The sequence below is a fragment of the Cebus imitator genome, unplaced genomic scaffold (genome assembly GCF_001604975.1).
Source record: "Cebus imitator isolate Cc_AM_T3 unplaced genomic scaffold, Cebus_imitator-1.0 Scaffold472, whole genome shotgun sequence".
Classification (NCBI taxonomy): Eukaryota; Metazoa; Chordata; class Mammalia; order Primates; family Cebidae; genus Cebus; species Cebus imitator.
Window position 1 is genome coordinate 544,788 of NW_016107787.1, and position 14,458 is coordinate 559,245.

Sequence of the window (14,458 nt, forward strand, 5' to 3'; positions counted from 1 at the left end):
TTTTTTTGAGACAGAGTCTTGCTCTATTGCTCAGGCTGGAGTGCAGTGGCACAATCTCAGCTCACTGCAACCTCCGCCTCCCAGGTTCAAGCAATTCTCCTGCCTCAGCCTTCTGAGTAGTGGGACTACAGGCACATGCCACCACGCTTGGCTAACTTTTTGTATTTTCAGTAGAGTTGGTGTTTCACTGTGTTAGCCAGGATGGTCTCAATCTTCTGACCTTGTGATCCACCCGCCTTGGCCTCCCAAAGTGCGGGGATTACAGGCATGAGTCACTGCGCCTGGCCCCTCATGAACACTCTTATACCCATAACCTGTATTCCAGCATTTTGATAAGCTCACTTTACCACATATCTGTCCATCTGTCCATCCTTGTAGCCATTCATTAGAACATCTTATTTTTAGATGCATTTCAAAGTAAATTGCAGACATCAGTATGCCTCCTCCTCAATAAGTATCATTAATTAGATGGATCTACATAAGTAGAGGTATATTGTTAACTAGAATCCAATATTTGTTTATATGTACTTTTAATAAGAGTATTACGATACAGTGAAATGTGCAAATCTTAAGTGTGCATTTGCTGAATGTTGATAAATGCGCATACCTGTGTAACCTAGGCTTTTATTAAGATACAGATATTAAAAATAATAAGAACATATTGGAAAAAGTAGGTTCTTCAGAAAAATGCTAGTGACATAGTATTGATACAGATGTAACTAAGAAGCTGATTAAATTATTAAATAGCAACTAAGAATGGCTATTTTGTTAAGCTTTTAAATATTCAGGTAGTTGCAATAGTAAGATTTTAAAATTTTTGTTTTAATGTACTTAGGTATATGTTATTTTTTAAACAAATTTTGTTCATTTTTGGTAGGTATTTTTAACTTTTTATTTTGATACAATTTCCAACTCACAGAAAAGTTGCAACATTAATACAAAGACATTTTGTACACTGTTTCTGCAGATTCACTCAATTTTTATATTTCGATACATTTATTTTTGTTTTTATATATTTTTGTTTTTATATTTTGCCACATTTTTGTTTTTATATGTTTGCATATATATGTGTTTTTATATATTTTTATGTTTTAAAATATATTTTGTTTTTATGTGTATGTGTATATATATGCACACATACATATATACACTCACATGTGCATATACACACACATATATACATACGCATATCTAAATATACACATGTGTATATACATTTTATATATGCATATATGTACGTACATGCACATATACATACATGTATCTAAATACACACACGCGTGCGCGCGCGCACACACACACACACACACACACACACATATTTTAATTGAGATAAAGTCTCATTGTGTTGCCCCGGCTGGTCTTGAACTCTTGGACTCAAGCAATCCTGCCAACTCAGCCCGCTAAAGTGTTGGGATTACAGGTGTGAGCCACTGTGCCTGACCACATTTGTTTTATCATGTTTATTATGTGTATATATGCACACACAAAAAGCATGATAAAACAAATGGACATTTGTGTGTGTGTGTATTATGTATATATATCATACACATTTTTGCGTATATATACACACACATATTTTTGCATAGATATTTATGTGTGTATATACATACACAAATAGTATATATATACACATACTATATAATATCTATTATATATTATGTACACAAAATATATATATTTTGTATGCACTATATACTATATAATATGTAATATATATATAATTCTCAGAGCCACTTGACTATAGGTTGAACATATATCCCTTTGTCCTTTAATACTCAATTATATATGAAATAATTTTATTTTTAAAAATAGTCTTCGAAGCAAACTGTCTTATATGTTGTCTTACGTGTTTATACCAATATAATGAAACTAAGTTATCACTCAATAAATATTTCAAAAAACTGTATCATTTTAGTGTTCATTTATTTCAGTGTCCTTGTCTGGAAAGTGGTTTGTATAGTTCTCCTAACAATAAGACCAAAGTAGGCACTCAATAAATAATTTTTGAGTGATTGAATTGGTGGCCTCCCAGTGTTGTCTTTCACCTGTATGATGAACTGGTGTGTTATGAAATCCATAAATCACACTTGCTCCCCTTATGCCATGTACAGGCCTAGTAGAATATATATGTGAAGTGACTTAGACATTGAAACAAAATATGATTGATAAAGAATATATTTTAAAAACCTAAAAACATTACAGTATTTTTTATATGACTTGGCAGGTTCCAGGGCGTTTTTAGCATCATGGCATGGGATGGACTTTAGACACACATGATTTGGTCCAACTGCTTATTTTATGGAAGAGAAAACTCATGCCCACAATTAAGTCCTTAAAAAAGTAGGACAGTGCCTGTTGACCACTGGGCTCGTGACTTCATTATAACCTTGAAGATTTGATTAGTGAGTAATTTAGTAATGAGTTATCAGAACTATGTTATTTATTTTGTGAACATAATAGTAAATTGTATTCCCAAAAAACAAGAGGCAAAGTGTTTAATTTTTTAGTTTCACGAGGAACATGAGAACTTACTTATTTTTTAAAGTTTTGAAGACAAGGTGACAGTGTTAGGTGTATAAAGAGCCTCACAGACTGAGCACGGTGGCTCATGCCTATAATCCCAGCACTTTGCAAGGCCAAGGTGGGTGGATCGCATGAGGTCAGGAGTTCAAGAACAGCCTGGCCAACATGGCGAAACCCCATGTTTACTGAAAATACAAAAATTAGCTGGGCATGGTGGTGCATGCCTGTAGTCCCAGCTACTTGGGAGGCTGAGGCAGGAGAATCACTTGAACCCAGGGGGCAGAGTTTGGAGTGAGCTGAGATCACACTACTGTACTCCAGCCTGGGTGCCAGAGCGAGACTATATCTCAAAAAAAAAAAGAAGTTCAGATAACTTCTAAATTTTGAAAAACATTGAAAAATGCAGTAAGTTATGTTCTATTTATTACCTTTTTCATTTTAGTATTCTGAAGAAGCCAATAATCTCATTGAAGAATGTGAACAAGCTGAACGACTTGGAGCAGTGGATGAATCTCTGAGGTCTGAATATATTTTTCAGCACTATTTCATGTTTCTTTATATCACATATTAACTTAAAAATAATAATGTTATTTATTTTCTTTGTTTGAAGTGAGGAAACACAGAAAGCTGTTCTTCAGTGGACCAAGCATGATGATTCTTCAGATAACTTCTGTGAAGCTGATGGTATAATATTTTTTATGCATTATGTTTAAAATTATACCTAAGAAAATATTTTTTAAAAATTATTTAAATCTGGGCATGGTGGCTTGTGCCTGTAGTCCCAGCTTTTCTGGAGGCTGAGGCAGGAGAATCACTTGAGCCCAGGTGTTTGAATCCACACTGGGCAACATAGCAAGACCCCATCTCAGAAAAAAGTTATTAAAGAAAAAAACTCAGTTTCTAACAGTTTGATGATTCTTCAAAAACCTAAACATGGAATTAGCATATGACAACAGTTCCTTTCCTAGGTATGTATTAAAAAAAATTAAAGACAGGGACTCAAACAGATAGCAAAGCAATGTTCATTGTAGCCTAAAAGTCATAACAACCCAATTGTTCAGCACTGTTTGAATGGATAAACAAAATGTGGTATATAATGTACACAATGGAATACTATTCAGCCAGAAAAAGGAATGAAGTTCTGATACATGCTACGACATGGATGGACCTTGACAGTATGCTAAGTGAAATAGGTCAGACACCAAAGGACAATTATTAAATGATTCCACTTTTATGAAATGTCAAGAGTAGGCAAATTCATAGAGACAGAAAGTAGACTAAAGTTTTTCAGAGGTTGTGGTGGGTAGGCGTTATTGCTGAATGGTTAGAGTTTCTGTTTAAGGTGCTGGAAAAGTTTTGGCAACAGATAGTGGTGATGGATGCACAGCATTGTAAATATAATGAATCCCACTGAATTGTTTACTTAAATGTGGTTAAACTGTAAATTTTATTATACCTATTTTACCACAGTTTAAAAGAACTCAATTTCTAGAAAAAAATTACCGCTTAAGTTTTGCATATATATATAGCTAATAGTTTATATAATTTCGTATATACATTTTGCATAAATAGCTAAAATGTAGGGATTACAAAAACCTGCTTCAGTTATATTGCTGTTGGATTGTCAGGTATTTTCCTTAAAGATGGTCCATGTTGCTTTTGGAGAAGAGAATATTGAACCATTAGCCAAGTTTGTGATGTCTAAAATTAAGCCAGAATGCTGGTGCTGTTAATCTAGGAGCCCTGGAATTCATTAAAACTCTGATCATGGCACGGTAGCTCATGACTGTAATCCCAGCTACTCAGGAGGCTGAGGCAGGAGAATCGCGAGAACCCAGCAGGTGGAGGTTGCAGTGAGCCAAGATTGCGCCACTGCACTGGAGCCTGAGCAACAGAGTGAGACTCCATCTCAAAAAAAACAAAAACAAAACCTCTGATCAAGACTTACGGATTTTCCAGTTCTTCCTTTTTCTAGTATTTCCTTTTTCTAAGTTGAATTGTTAGTCTCTTAAGTGGCTAAAAAAATCAATTTGAGTTTTGGTATTCTTCTGTGGCTCTTTTCTAGTGGACTAATGATGTTCAAAAATTAGTGAAAATAGGCCTGGCTTGGTGACTCACGCCTGTAGTCCCAGCACTTTGGGAGACCAAGGAGGGAAGATTGCTGAGTCTAGCCTGGGCAACATGGGAAAAGTCTGTCTCTACAAACAACATAAAAATTGGCCAGGCCAGTAGTCCTAGCTACTCAGGAGGTGGCTGGGGAGGTGGGAGGATTACTTGAGCCTGGTAGGTTGAGACTGGAGTGAGCCATGATTGCACCACTGTATTGTAAGCCTAGGACAGAGAGATCCTGTATCAGAACAACAGCAGCAACAACATATTAGTGAATACAATGATATAAATTCTTTTAATTATAAGCAAAAGATGAAGTCCACAGTCTCCATAAAAGATAAAGTATTTTTAATTTTGTGGCATCTTTTTGGGGAAAATTGCTTTCCTTAATGGAGACAGTAGCCATGTTTTGGTGTATACTTAGTTATAATTCCTTATTTCCCATTCTAAAATCTGAAAACTCTGAAAACTGAACATTTCTCCCCCTGAGTTTAGCACAGGCTCATTTAGTGTGAGTATTCATACGTTTCACTGTAGAAATATTTATGTGTTTGAATACAGCTTGCTGCCCCACGTCAAGCTGGAGTAATATTCAATATATTTTTCATGTACTGTATTACCTTTGTAAAATCTGGAAAGTTCCCCATTCCATCCAAGACCCATATGGTCCCAGGCACGTTGGGTAAGGGGTGTAGACCTATATCAAGATTTGAACTGGTAAAGGAAGGTGATATGATGTTCTCCCAACACCCTTATTTTGCTATCTTTTCTACAAGGTTTTTTTTTTTTTTTAACCTTAAATATTGTTGTGAGATAAAAGTAAATTTATAATATGCAGCTGTAAGTTTTTTAGTCCTCCAGTGTTAGAAAAAGAATGGTAATATTTTAACTTTCATTAAAAAGCATCCTTTGGAGACTACAATGTGCTGCACCAAGTGGGAATCAGTGATTCATTTCTTATATATAGGTAGTGTTTGGTGAAATCACTTGCCCATTTGTATTAGTTTCTTCCGTTAAAAAAAGATGAATATTTTAAAGAAAGCTTTAGCAGGAATAAATAATGGATGTAAATGGAACGTGAAATATAGAAGGTATTTTCAAAATCCTAATTGGAAATTTGAGCTTTTGTCAAAAGCAGGTTCTAGTCAGTGATAGAAAACAACACATCATACAGGTTTTTGCAGGACATATGTTTTCTGCTTCTAGGGCTGGATATCAGCATCTTTCTGTAAGGGCCAAATGGACTCTGAAATGCCTTTCCTTAGATTCTACAAAATGTGTTTGACTAGTTTTCTATGGAAAAATTCAGGTTCCATTCAGTGATAGGAACCAGCGCATCATAAAAATTCTTGGCACAAATATAATTATAGTAATATTTAATATAATTATTGTAATATTTTAAATATATTTGTATAATTAAACTATAATATAATTGTACTATTTGTAGTATAATTATAATTAATATAGTAATATTTACTTTTTATAAGCTTGAAGTATTTATAGTAAGTAAAATTATAAGGCAACAAATGTTTATCTCTAGGTAGAATATTTAAACATTTAATCATTTCTTGGTGGTTAGTTTTCTTAAAGTACTGGATACTGGCCATTATTTACATATTTTAAACATCAGGGTTTAAGAAATGAATTTATTATAATTTACTATATGTGGCAATTGCCTTTAGTATTAATTGAAATGAACAGTTATCCATTCCTGAACTAGAAGATTCCGTCCTAATTCGATTTTTAAGTCCTATATTTTGTTTTTCTAGTTATTTTAATTGCCACTTCTGCATTGAACTCTGCTATTTTAAGATGCTGTCATTGTACTGCTTCTAGAAGCAATGTTCCCCCTAATTTATGCTTCTAATATACTGTTAATTGGAGTAAAAATAACAAAGCTTAGGGTATTTTTTTTTGTATTTGTTTTTTAATAATAAAAATAGGTTTAGTTCAGAGCTTGATGGACTCTCCTGTAAGCACTTTTATGCTCATATTTTTGTCATTGACTGTGGTTGCATCAAGACTGTTTTTGTACACTTTTTCATTCTTTGTTGGCTCATACTGTTACGCTTTATATATGAATAAAGTATTATTATATTACCAAATAATTTCCCAAAGTCACTGGAGGACTATGGTCCATCTTTTTTTTGAGACAAGGTCTCACTCTCTTGCCCAGGCTGGAGTGCCGTGTGGTGCAATCACGGCTCACTGCAGCTTGGACCTCCTGGACTCAAGCGACTCTCCCACCTCAGCCTGCTGAGTAGCTGGGACCACAGGCACATGCCATGATGCTTGGCTAATTTTTGTATTTTTTATTGATGCTTGGTGTTTCACCATGTTGCCCAGACTGATCTTGAATTCCTGGGCTCTACCCTCAGGCCTCCCAAAGTAATCTACCCGCAAGCCTCCCAAAGTACTGGGATTACAGGCATGGGCCATTGGGCCTGGCCTGGGGCCATGTTTTTTGTTTTGAAGTTGTAACACATTATAAATGATAAATAAGTAACAGGGTCTGGATTCTAATCTGGGTGTTCTGTCTCCAAAGCCCATGGTCTAACTCTTCTGTAATGTTGGGTGTTTAGGTTGCATCCAATTTTCCCTTTTATAAATGATGCTGACACAGAAACATTTCTGCACTGTAACTTTTGCTTTATGCCAGGTTGGTAGCAGATCCTGCTGGTAGTCATCTAAGAAGAAAGTGTTTGGTAACAAGCAATGTGCGATACTAATACTCCTTAATTTACTGTAGTTATTGATGAACTACTATAGTTAATGTGAAGGGAAGTGCATGTTGTGTGCTTTGTCTGGATAGCTTGTGAGAATTGAATTACTATGTTTCTTTGATTCTAAAATTCACATATTTCTATTTTTACAATTCCTAAAATCATCATAATGTTTTTGTAGCCAGTGTGTACAATTAGTGTGGCTGTGTGTGTTTCTCTCTCTTTTCCTTCCTTTCTTTTCTTTTTTTTTAGACAGTCTTGCTCTGTTGCCCAAGCTGGAGCACAGTGGCGTGATCTCAGCTCACTGCAGCCTCCACCTCCCGGGTTCAAGCGATTCTCCTGTTGCAGCCTCCCAAATAGCTGGGACTATAGGCATGCACCACCACACCTGGCTAATTTTTGTATTTTTAGTAGAGACAGTGTTTCACCATGTTGGCCAGGCTGCCTTCCAACTCCTGACCTCAAGTGATATGTGGCTCTTTGCCTCCCAAAGTGCTGGGTGTAATTACAGGCATGAGCCACTGCACCTGGCCTCCTTCCTTTCTTTGTCCTGAAAAGTTGTTTTAAAATCCCTGACACATTGTTATATTTGTGGTGCCTTAGCATCAATGGAATATAGTCTAGTATACTAGCTTTTTAAAGTAACTGAGGATAAGAAAGATTTAATAAGACATTTTATTTTACAGACATTCAGTCCCCTGATGCTGAATATGTAGATTTGCTTCTTAATCCTGAGCGCTACACCGGTTACAAGGGACCAGATGCTTGGAAAATATGGAATGTCATCTATGAAGAAAACTGTTTTAAGTATGTGTCATTTTCATTTAGAAAAATTCCTGTAAGATGTGATTTCTTTTTATAAACAAAATCATAATGATTTAAAATTAAATATCAAATTCACTTTGTTGAAAGATGTATTTCTACAAGGAAACATGACTATTCATTAATCCAGTTTCTTTCTGGGGAAATATACAGATATGAGTTTCCACAAATTTTTCCTTTTTTTTTTTTTTTCAGAGTTAGAGGAGTATTAGACTTTTATGGAAGTATTGTAGGTACTTGACAAATGTTCCTTGAGTAGATGACAGGATCTTATTTTACAGATGAGATAACCAGGAGCTGGAGAGGTTTGCTTCATTTTCCAAGATCACATGGTTAGTGACAGTGTAGAGAAAAGAATCTATAACTCTTAAATTCTCTTTTTGGTGCTCTGTACTCCCCTTTCTGTGGCTTTGGTTGTTTTGCAGTTAAATTGATTCCAGAGAACAATTATAATAGGTAACATTTTTGAGCGCTCACTGTATTCTAGGCATTGTGCTAAGCATGTTACATACATTTGCTCCTTTAGTCCTTGCAGTACCCTTTGGTGTGGTCATCACTGTTTCATAGACAGAGAAACAGACTTTGAGGGGTTAAATGATTTGTTCAGTGTCAACTAGTAAGTGAAGAGCCCACTTTGTACTGGGTAACCATTATGCTGGAGGCAGTTGCTGGTCACTGGGTGTCTGAGAAATGCTTCAAGTTACTCACATGTAAGCCTTGAGGTGCTAAACAGTGCACTTACTTGTTTTTGGAAAGAATGTATGTGCGAGCATGTTGTGCTATCTCAGAGAGGGAAAGAGTTCTGGGAAAATTTTTAGGGTCCCAAATACGGGATAATATTATATATTTCACTTTTTATAAGTCAAACATAAATATGACATCAGTAATTATGCTTACACCAATAAAATGTCATACTGTGGTGTTTTTTTTTGACTTGAAGAATTTCTCTTAATTACTTATTTATGCCATGTCTTTTATTTATCTTATTACTAGAAATGTTTGATTTACTGACTTAATGATTTACTTTAAAGGTTTTTGTTGTTGTTGCTGTTTTTCTTTTTTTTTTTTTGTTTTTTTTTTTTTTGTGCATGCTTTGAGATGGATCCTGTGTTTTCTCCTTTTATTTTTTTTATTTTTTTTTTTTTTTTGGATAGTCTCTGTCATTCAGGCTGGAATGCAGTGACGTCATCTCTGCTCACCGCAACCTCTGCCTCCCAGGTTCAAGTGATTCTCCCGCCTCCGCCTCCCCAGTAGCTGGAACTACAGGCATGCACCATCACGCCTGGGTCATTTTTGTATTTTTAGTCGAGACAGGGTTTCACCATGTTGGCCAGGCTGTTCTTGACTCTTGACCTCAGGTGATCCACCCACCTTGGCCTCCCAAAGTGCTGGGATTGCAGGCGTGAGCCACTGCACCTGGCCCTGTTGTTGTTTTTTTTAATGTGAATTAAGAATCCATGAAGCATTTGTTAGATCTGTATTAGTTTTATAGTCATTTTCGTACTAATTAGTATCCTGATTCTCATGATTTGTAATATAAACAATGTATATGGGGCTAAGTTAATCATATGGTATATTTTAAAATATAGCTTGCATATTCTGTTCTCAAAATGTCTTCAGTTGTGCAGATTTTTAAAATGGATGTTAAAACAATCCCTATAGTTTACTAATAATCTAATGCATATTTATTTTGGGATTTAAAAGCAGTTTAGTGACATATTAACTCTCCAGAAAATTTCTATTTTTTCCTACTGAACAAACAACTTTTATTTAAATTGTAACAAACTTAGCCACAGGGCAAATTGATGTGTCTAAAGATTACCTAAGTGGAAAATAACCTGTACTATTAAAAAAATTTTTTTTTAAATTTTAATGCTTATATTGATTATTTTTTGCTTGTCTTTCAATTGGGATACACTTTGTGCCATACATGCACATATACGTAGATATGTATATATAATACATATAAAAACATAGTAGTGACTCTAGAAGAGCTTGGCTGATACCCTCTCTTCTTTTGTTTAAAGAAGTGATTAGCAAATGACCTGCTGGCTGCTACAGTGGGAAAAGATCAGGAATTATTATCACTGAAACAAATAGCCACCTTCCCTTAAAGCAATTAGAGGAAACTAAATATTTTATAATCTCAATAAAACAATTTGATTTTGGATATTAAGCAACTTTCTGAGATAGTATCACTTAAATATAACATGATTGGTAACGTATTTGTGTTTACATTTTTAATTCTTTTTGTTTCTAGGCCACAGACAATTAAAAGACCTTTAAATCCTTTGGCTTCTGGTCAAGGTAAGTTACTTATTTGCATTGTTATATTATTTATCAGCTAGGGAACTTTGATTTGAAGGAAGGGGGGGCAAGATAAATGGCAGTAATAGTTGAGGTCACATAATCCACAGTCCTGTTTCCATAGAAGTTATGCTTCACCCTTGCAGAGATTGGTGCTTGAAATATTTGTACTTCAGTAAGGAGTATTTTTATAATGAAGTTCATGGTATTAGATTATCAGAGATTAGGATTAGATTATAAAGATTAGGATATATATTTATTCTTCTGTATATTTTTGCAGATACACTGTGTCCGTTTTTAAAAATTTTTACTCATCTCAGAGATAAATATACAAAACTCACAAATTTTTTCTAAAACTTGAAGTTACTGCATATATTGGGAGTTTGATTTCAACTTTACATGTCTTTAAATTGTAATAGCATTTTTAATACTCTATTTTCACTCAAGGTCTGGTTCAAATGCTGCTTTTTCCATAAAACTTTCCCTAGTCCTTATACCCAGAAGTAATTTCTTCTTCCTCATGAAGTAATCTTATGCATGTGTTACATGTAGTTTTTTTTGGCGGAGGGGGAAGGTAGGGGTGGGTGGAGTTTCACTCTTTGTTGCCTAGGCTGGAGTGCAGTGGCGCAGTCTTGGCCCACTGCAACCTCTGCCTCCCAGGTTCAAGTGGTTCTCCTGTCTCAGCCTCCCGAGTAGCTGGGATTACAGGCACCTGCCACAATGTCTGGCTAATTTTTGTATTTTTAATAGAGACAGTGTTTCACCATGTTGGCTGGGCTGGTCTCGAACTCCTGACCCCAGGTGATCCTCTGGCCTCGGCCTCCCAAAGTGCTGGGAACAGGTGTGAGCCACCACACCTGGCCATGTTTGTATTTTTAATTCTTTTGTTTTGCGGCCTTTTCCACTGTGTAGCATTATTTTATTATTATTGATATATCTATATATCTATTGATTTACCCCTGTACTCTGAACACATGGGTAGCATGTATCTGTTTTATCTCTCAACATAGAGCCTGACACATCATAGATGGAGTAGTTTGTTAGATACATGATCACTGAAAATTGTTCTCCTTATTGAACGATCTTGTCTACGACAGTGAAGTCAGTTGTTCTTTCAGCTAATGATTATCCACCATTTACTATGTGCTAGGCACTGTGTAGTTGCTAGAGGGGATGTAAAATTAAAATTTACAAAAACCCTGCCCAGTCTATAATATGAAGAATGGTTTGTTGAGTAAGCCATTTCAGTGTATGATTTCAGACTTTTTCTTTAGAAATGATATATCCTTAATATGTGCTTATTGATAAAATCTTTAATGTACTCTTAGCAAAAGTGCTTAGTTCTCATTTTAAAAATTTATTTGAAAAGACGCTTATCTCAAATAGTTAATACATATAAATTTCCTCCTAGAAGGAGATGAGATTGCATCATTCCCTAAATTCTGGGAGGTTTCTCTTAGATTAGAAACGAAAAAATCTTTAAATAAGGCTTTTGGGTTTATACAGTCACCTGTAGTGACTTGGTGGAAGCCATTGATTTAATATCAGATGAAATGCAAACTAATAGAAAAGAGGGGATCATTATGAACTCACATTATGATTTGATAAAGTAATTAACCACATCACTTACCATAAAGATACATAGGAACAATTTAAATGTTTATCGCTAGGAAACTGGTTAAATGACTTATGGTATAGTCACATAGTAGAAAATAGCCATTGTAAATGTGGCTGTAAATTTGTATTCATTTAAATGAAAAGTGACCAATAACACAGGAAAAGCAGGTATCAAAATAATATGTGTAATAAATTTTTATAAAAACATGACTAATATATCTATAAACAAAAAAGATATTCACTAAAATGTAAGTAGTATTTATCTTTGGGCTAGGTAATTATGAATACTTTATTGTCATCTTTTTTTAAAATGTATATTTGCAATGATTATATATTTCTTTAATAAACTGATGGCATTAAAAAAGTGGGCAAAATTTTCGAAGACAAATTTTCAGTAGTAAATAAGCAACTGCATACAAATTATTATGTATAATTTGAATCTTATAAATAGCCTGTGAAAATATTCCCAACTGAGGTTAAATATTATAAGGCCAGGCTAGAGGTTTCAAAGCAATAATAAAAATCTTTAATAGAAACTATATTATAGTTTTAGGATAAATAAATGTAGAAAAACTCTCTGCCAGTGAAATAAACATAGGTCCTTCAGCTATTGAAGAGTACTCTCAGGTGATGGATTATTTTTTTCTCTCCTGTCAGGCTATATTAAATCTTATGTGAGCTGAACTTCCTAATGCACACTCGTGGAGATAACACCATTTAGTGAAATCAGGCATAATTCATATCACCACCAGATAAAGTTGCAGTCACGAATGTCTTGCTTTCAGATTTTTCTTGTGTGAATGAACTGTTGGACTAAAACTAACCATTATTAAAGTCTTATTTTTATGAAAGTTTAGCATTATAAAAGGGATACTGGAAGTTTATTTTAATAAGCATTTTGTTTTGCTTTTCAGGGAAAAGTGAAGGTAAGTACTATTTCTTTATTACATATATGAAATTTGTTTATAGATTCAGATGTTTATTATGGCAAACTTCCCACCTCTAAAAATCAGAAGAACTTAATTTTTATTTATCTGAAAGTCTGGAGGTAGTAGCACAGGGTGAGGGAAAGTGACTTTTTGTGTCTGGGTTCAGGTGTTAGAAACAGTGTGCCTCAGCCTCTGATCATTCATTTGCACGTTTTACCTCCTGAATGTGGAAGCATGTCCACTCCCCACCTCCCCTATTGCCTCAGGCCAGGGAAACGTCCTCTGTCTTTTACTGGTTGAACTCTAGGATCTGCTGGGTTTCATGTAGGAAGGTTCTGGGCATGATGAGTGTTGATTCCAGAGCTGGCTTCTAAGGTTGATGCTGACTCGTGGATGTAGGTGTCATTGCCAGGTCTAACTAATGCTAACAATTTCAATATACTTTAGGTTGACTTTGTCTTTTTGCTTTAAGGGTGAAATTGAAATGACTTTTGTTATTCTTAAGACCGTATGCTCAACAATATGAAAAGACTTAATGACGCTTAGCTTTAGTCTATCTAGGTGAAATTGCTAAAATGTGAAGTATCACTTTTCTTTCCCTCAAAATCCTCTATTTTCCTAACGTAATTCTTATGAATTGCTTTTGGATTGTGTCTAAATAACAGAATACTAAAGTCTGATAACATTGCTATTTTATTATTATACTTTATATTATACTAACTGTAGCAGCTAAATAAAATGCTGAGTCAGACCTGTTTGGAAGAGAAATTGTTTAGTAGTGAGATTATTTTTCCAAAGATGTCTCATGTTTGCTACTGGTACATGTGATTCTATAATTTTCAGCTTTGAGTAACCTTATTCTCCCTTGGGCATCAACCTAGTTCTATGCTATATTCTAGCCACATTAGAGGAGGTTACTATGATTTTTCAATTCTATTTGAAGACCTCTTATTATCAGAAAAAAGATCATTAACCTGTGGGAGCCATCCTTAAAGAAACTGTCTTATTTATAAGTATTGATTTTGGCCAAATACCAAAGGGTTATTCCTGACAGCTATCATATTAAGTGATTGTTTAGACCACAGTCAGGTCAACTTGAGAATAGGTACTTCAGGATTATAATATTGAACTGATTCCTGGCAGGGCACAGTGGCTCACGCCTATAATCCCAGCACTTTGGGAGGCTAAGGCAGGCTGATCACTTGAGGCCAGGAGTTTGAGACCAGCCTGGCCAACATGGTGAAACCCTGTCTCTACTAAAAATACAAAAATTAGCTGGGTGGGGTGGCACATGCCTGTGATTTCAGCTATGCAGGAGGCTGAGGGAGGAGGATCACTTGAGGTTGGGAGGTGGAAGTTACACAGTGAGCCGAGATGGAGCCACTGCCCTCCAGCCTGGGTAACAGAGTGAGACTCTGTTTAAAA

The 14,458-nt window shown here is 35.1% G+C and overlaps 1 protein-coding gene across 1 annotated transcript in view; it reads left to right on the plus strand.

The window, feature by feature from the left end:
- ERO1A (endoplasmic reticulum oxidoreductase 1 alpha) overlaps nucleotides 1–14,458 on the plus strand; it is a 58,904-nt gene that overhangs the window by 24,975 nt on the left and 19,471 nt on the right. Inside the window, exons 5-9 of the mRNA XM_017512400.2 lie at nucleotides 2,969–3,045; nucleotides 3,137–3,210; nucleotides 8,045–8,165; nucleotides 10,441–10,487; nucleotides 13,019–13,030. Coding sequence (XP_017367889.1) covers nucleotides 2,969–3,045; nucleotides 3,137–3,210; nucleotides 8,045–8,165; nucleotides 10,441–10,487; nucleotides 13,019–13,030 — 331 coding nt within the window. The remainder of the gene's footprint in view (nucleotides 1–2,968; nucleotides 3,046–3,136; nucleotides 3,211–8,044; nucleotides 8,166–10,440; nucleotides 10,488–13,018; nucleotides 13,031–14,458) is intronic.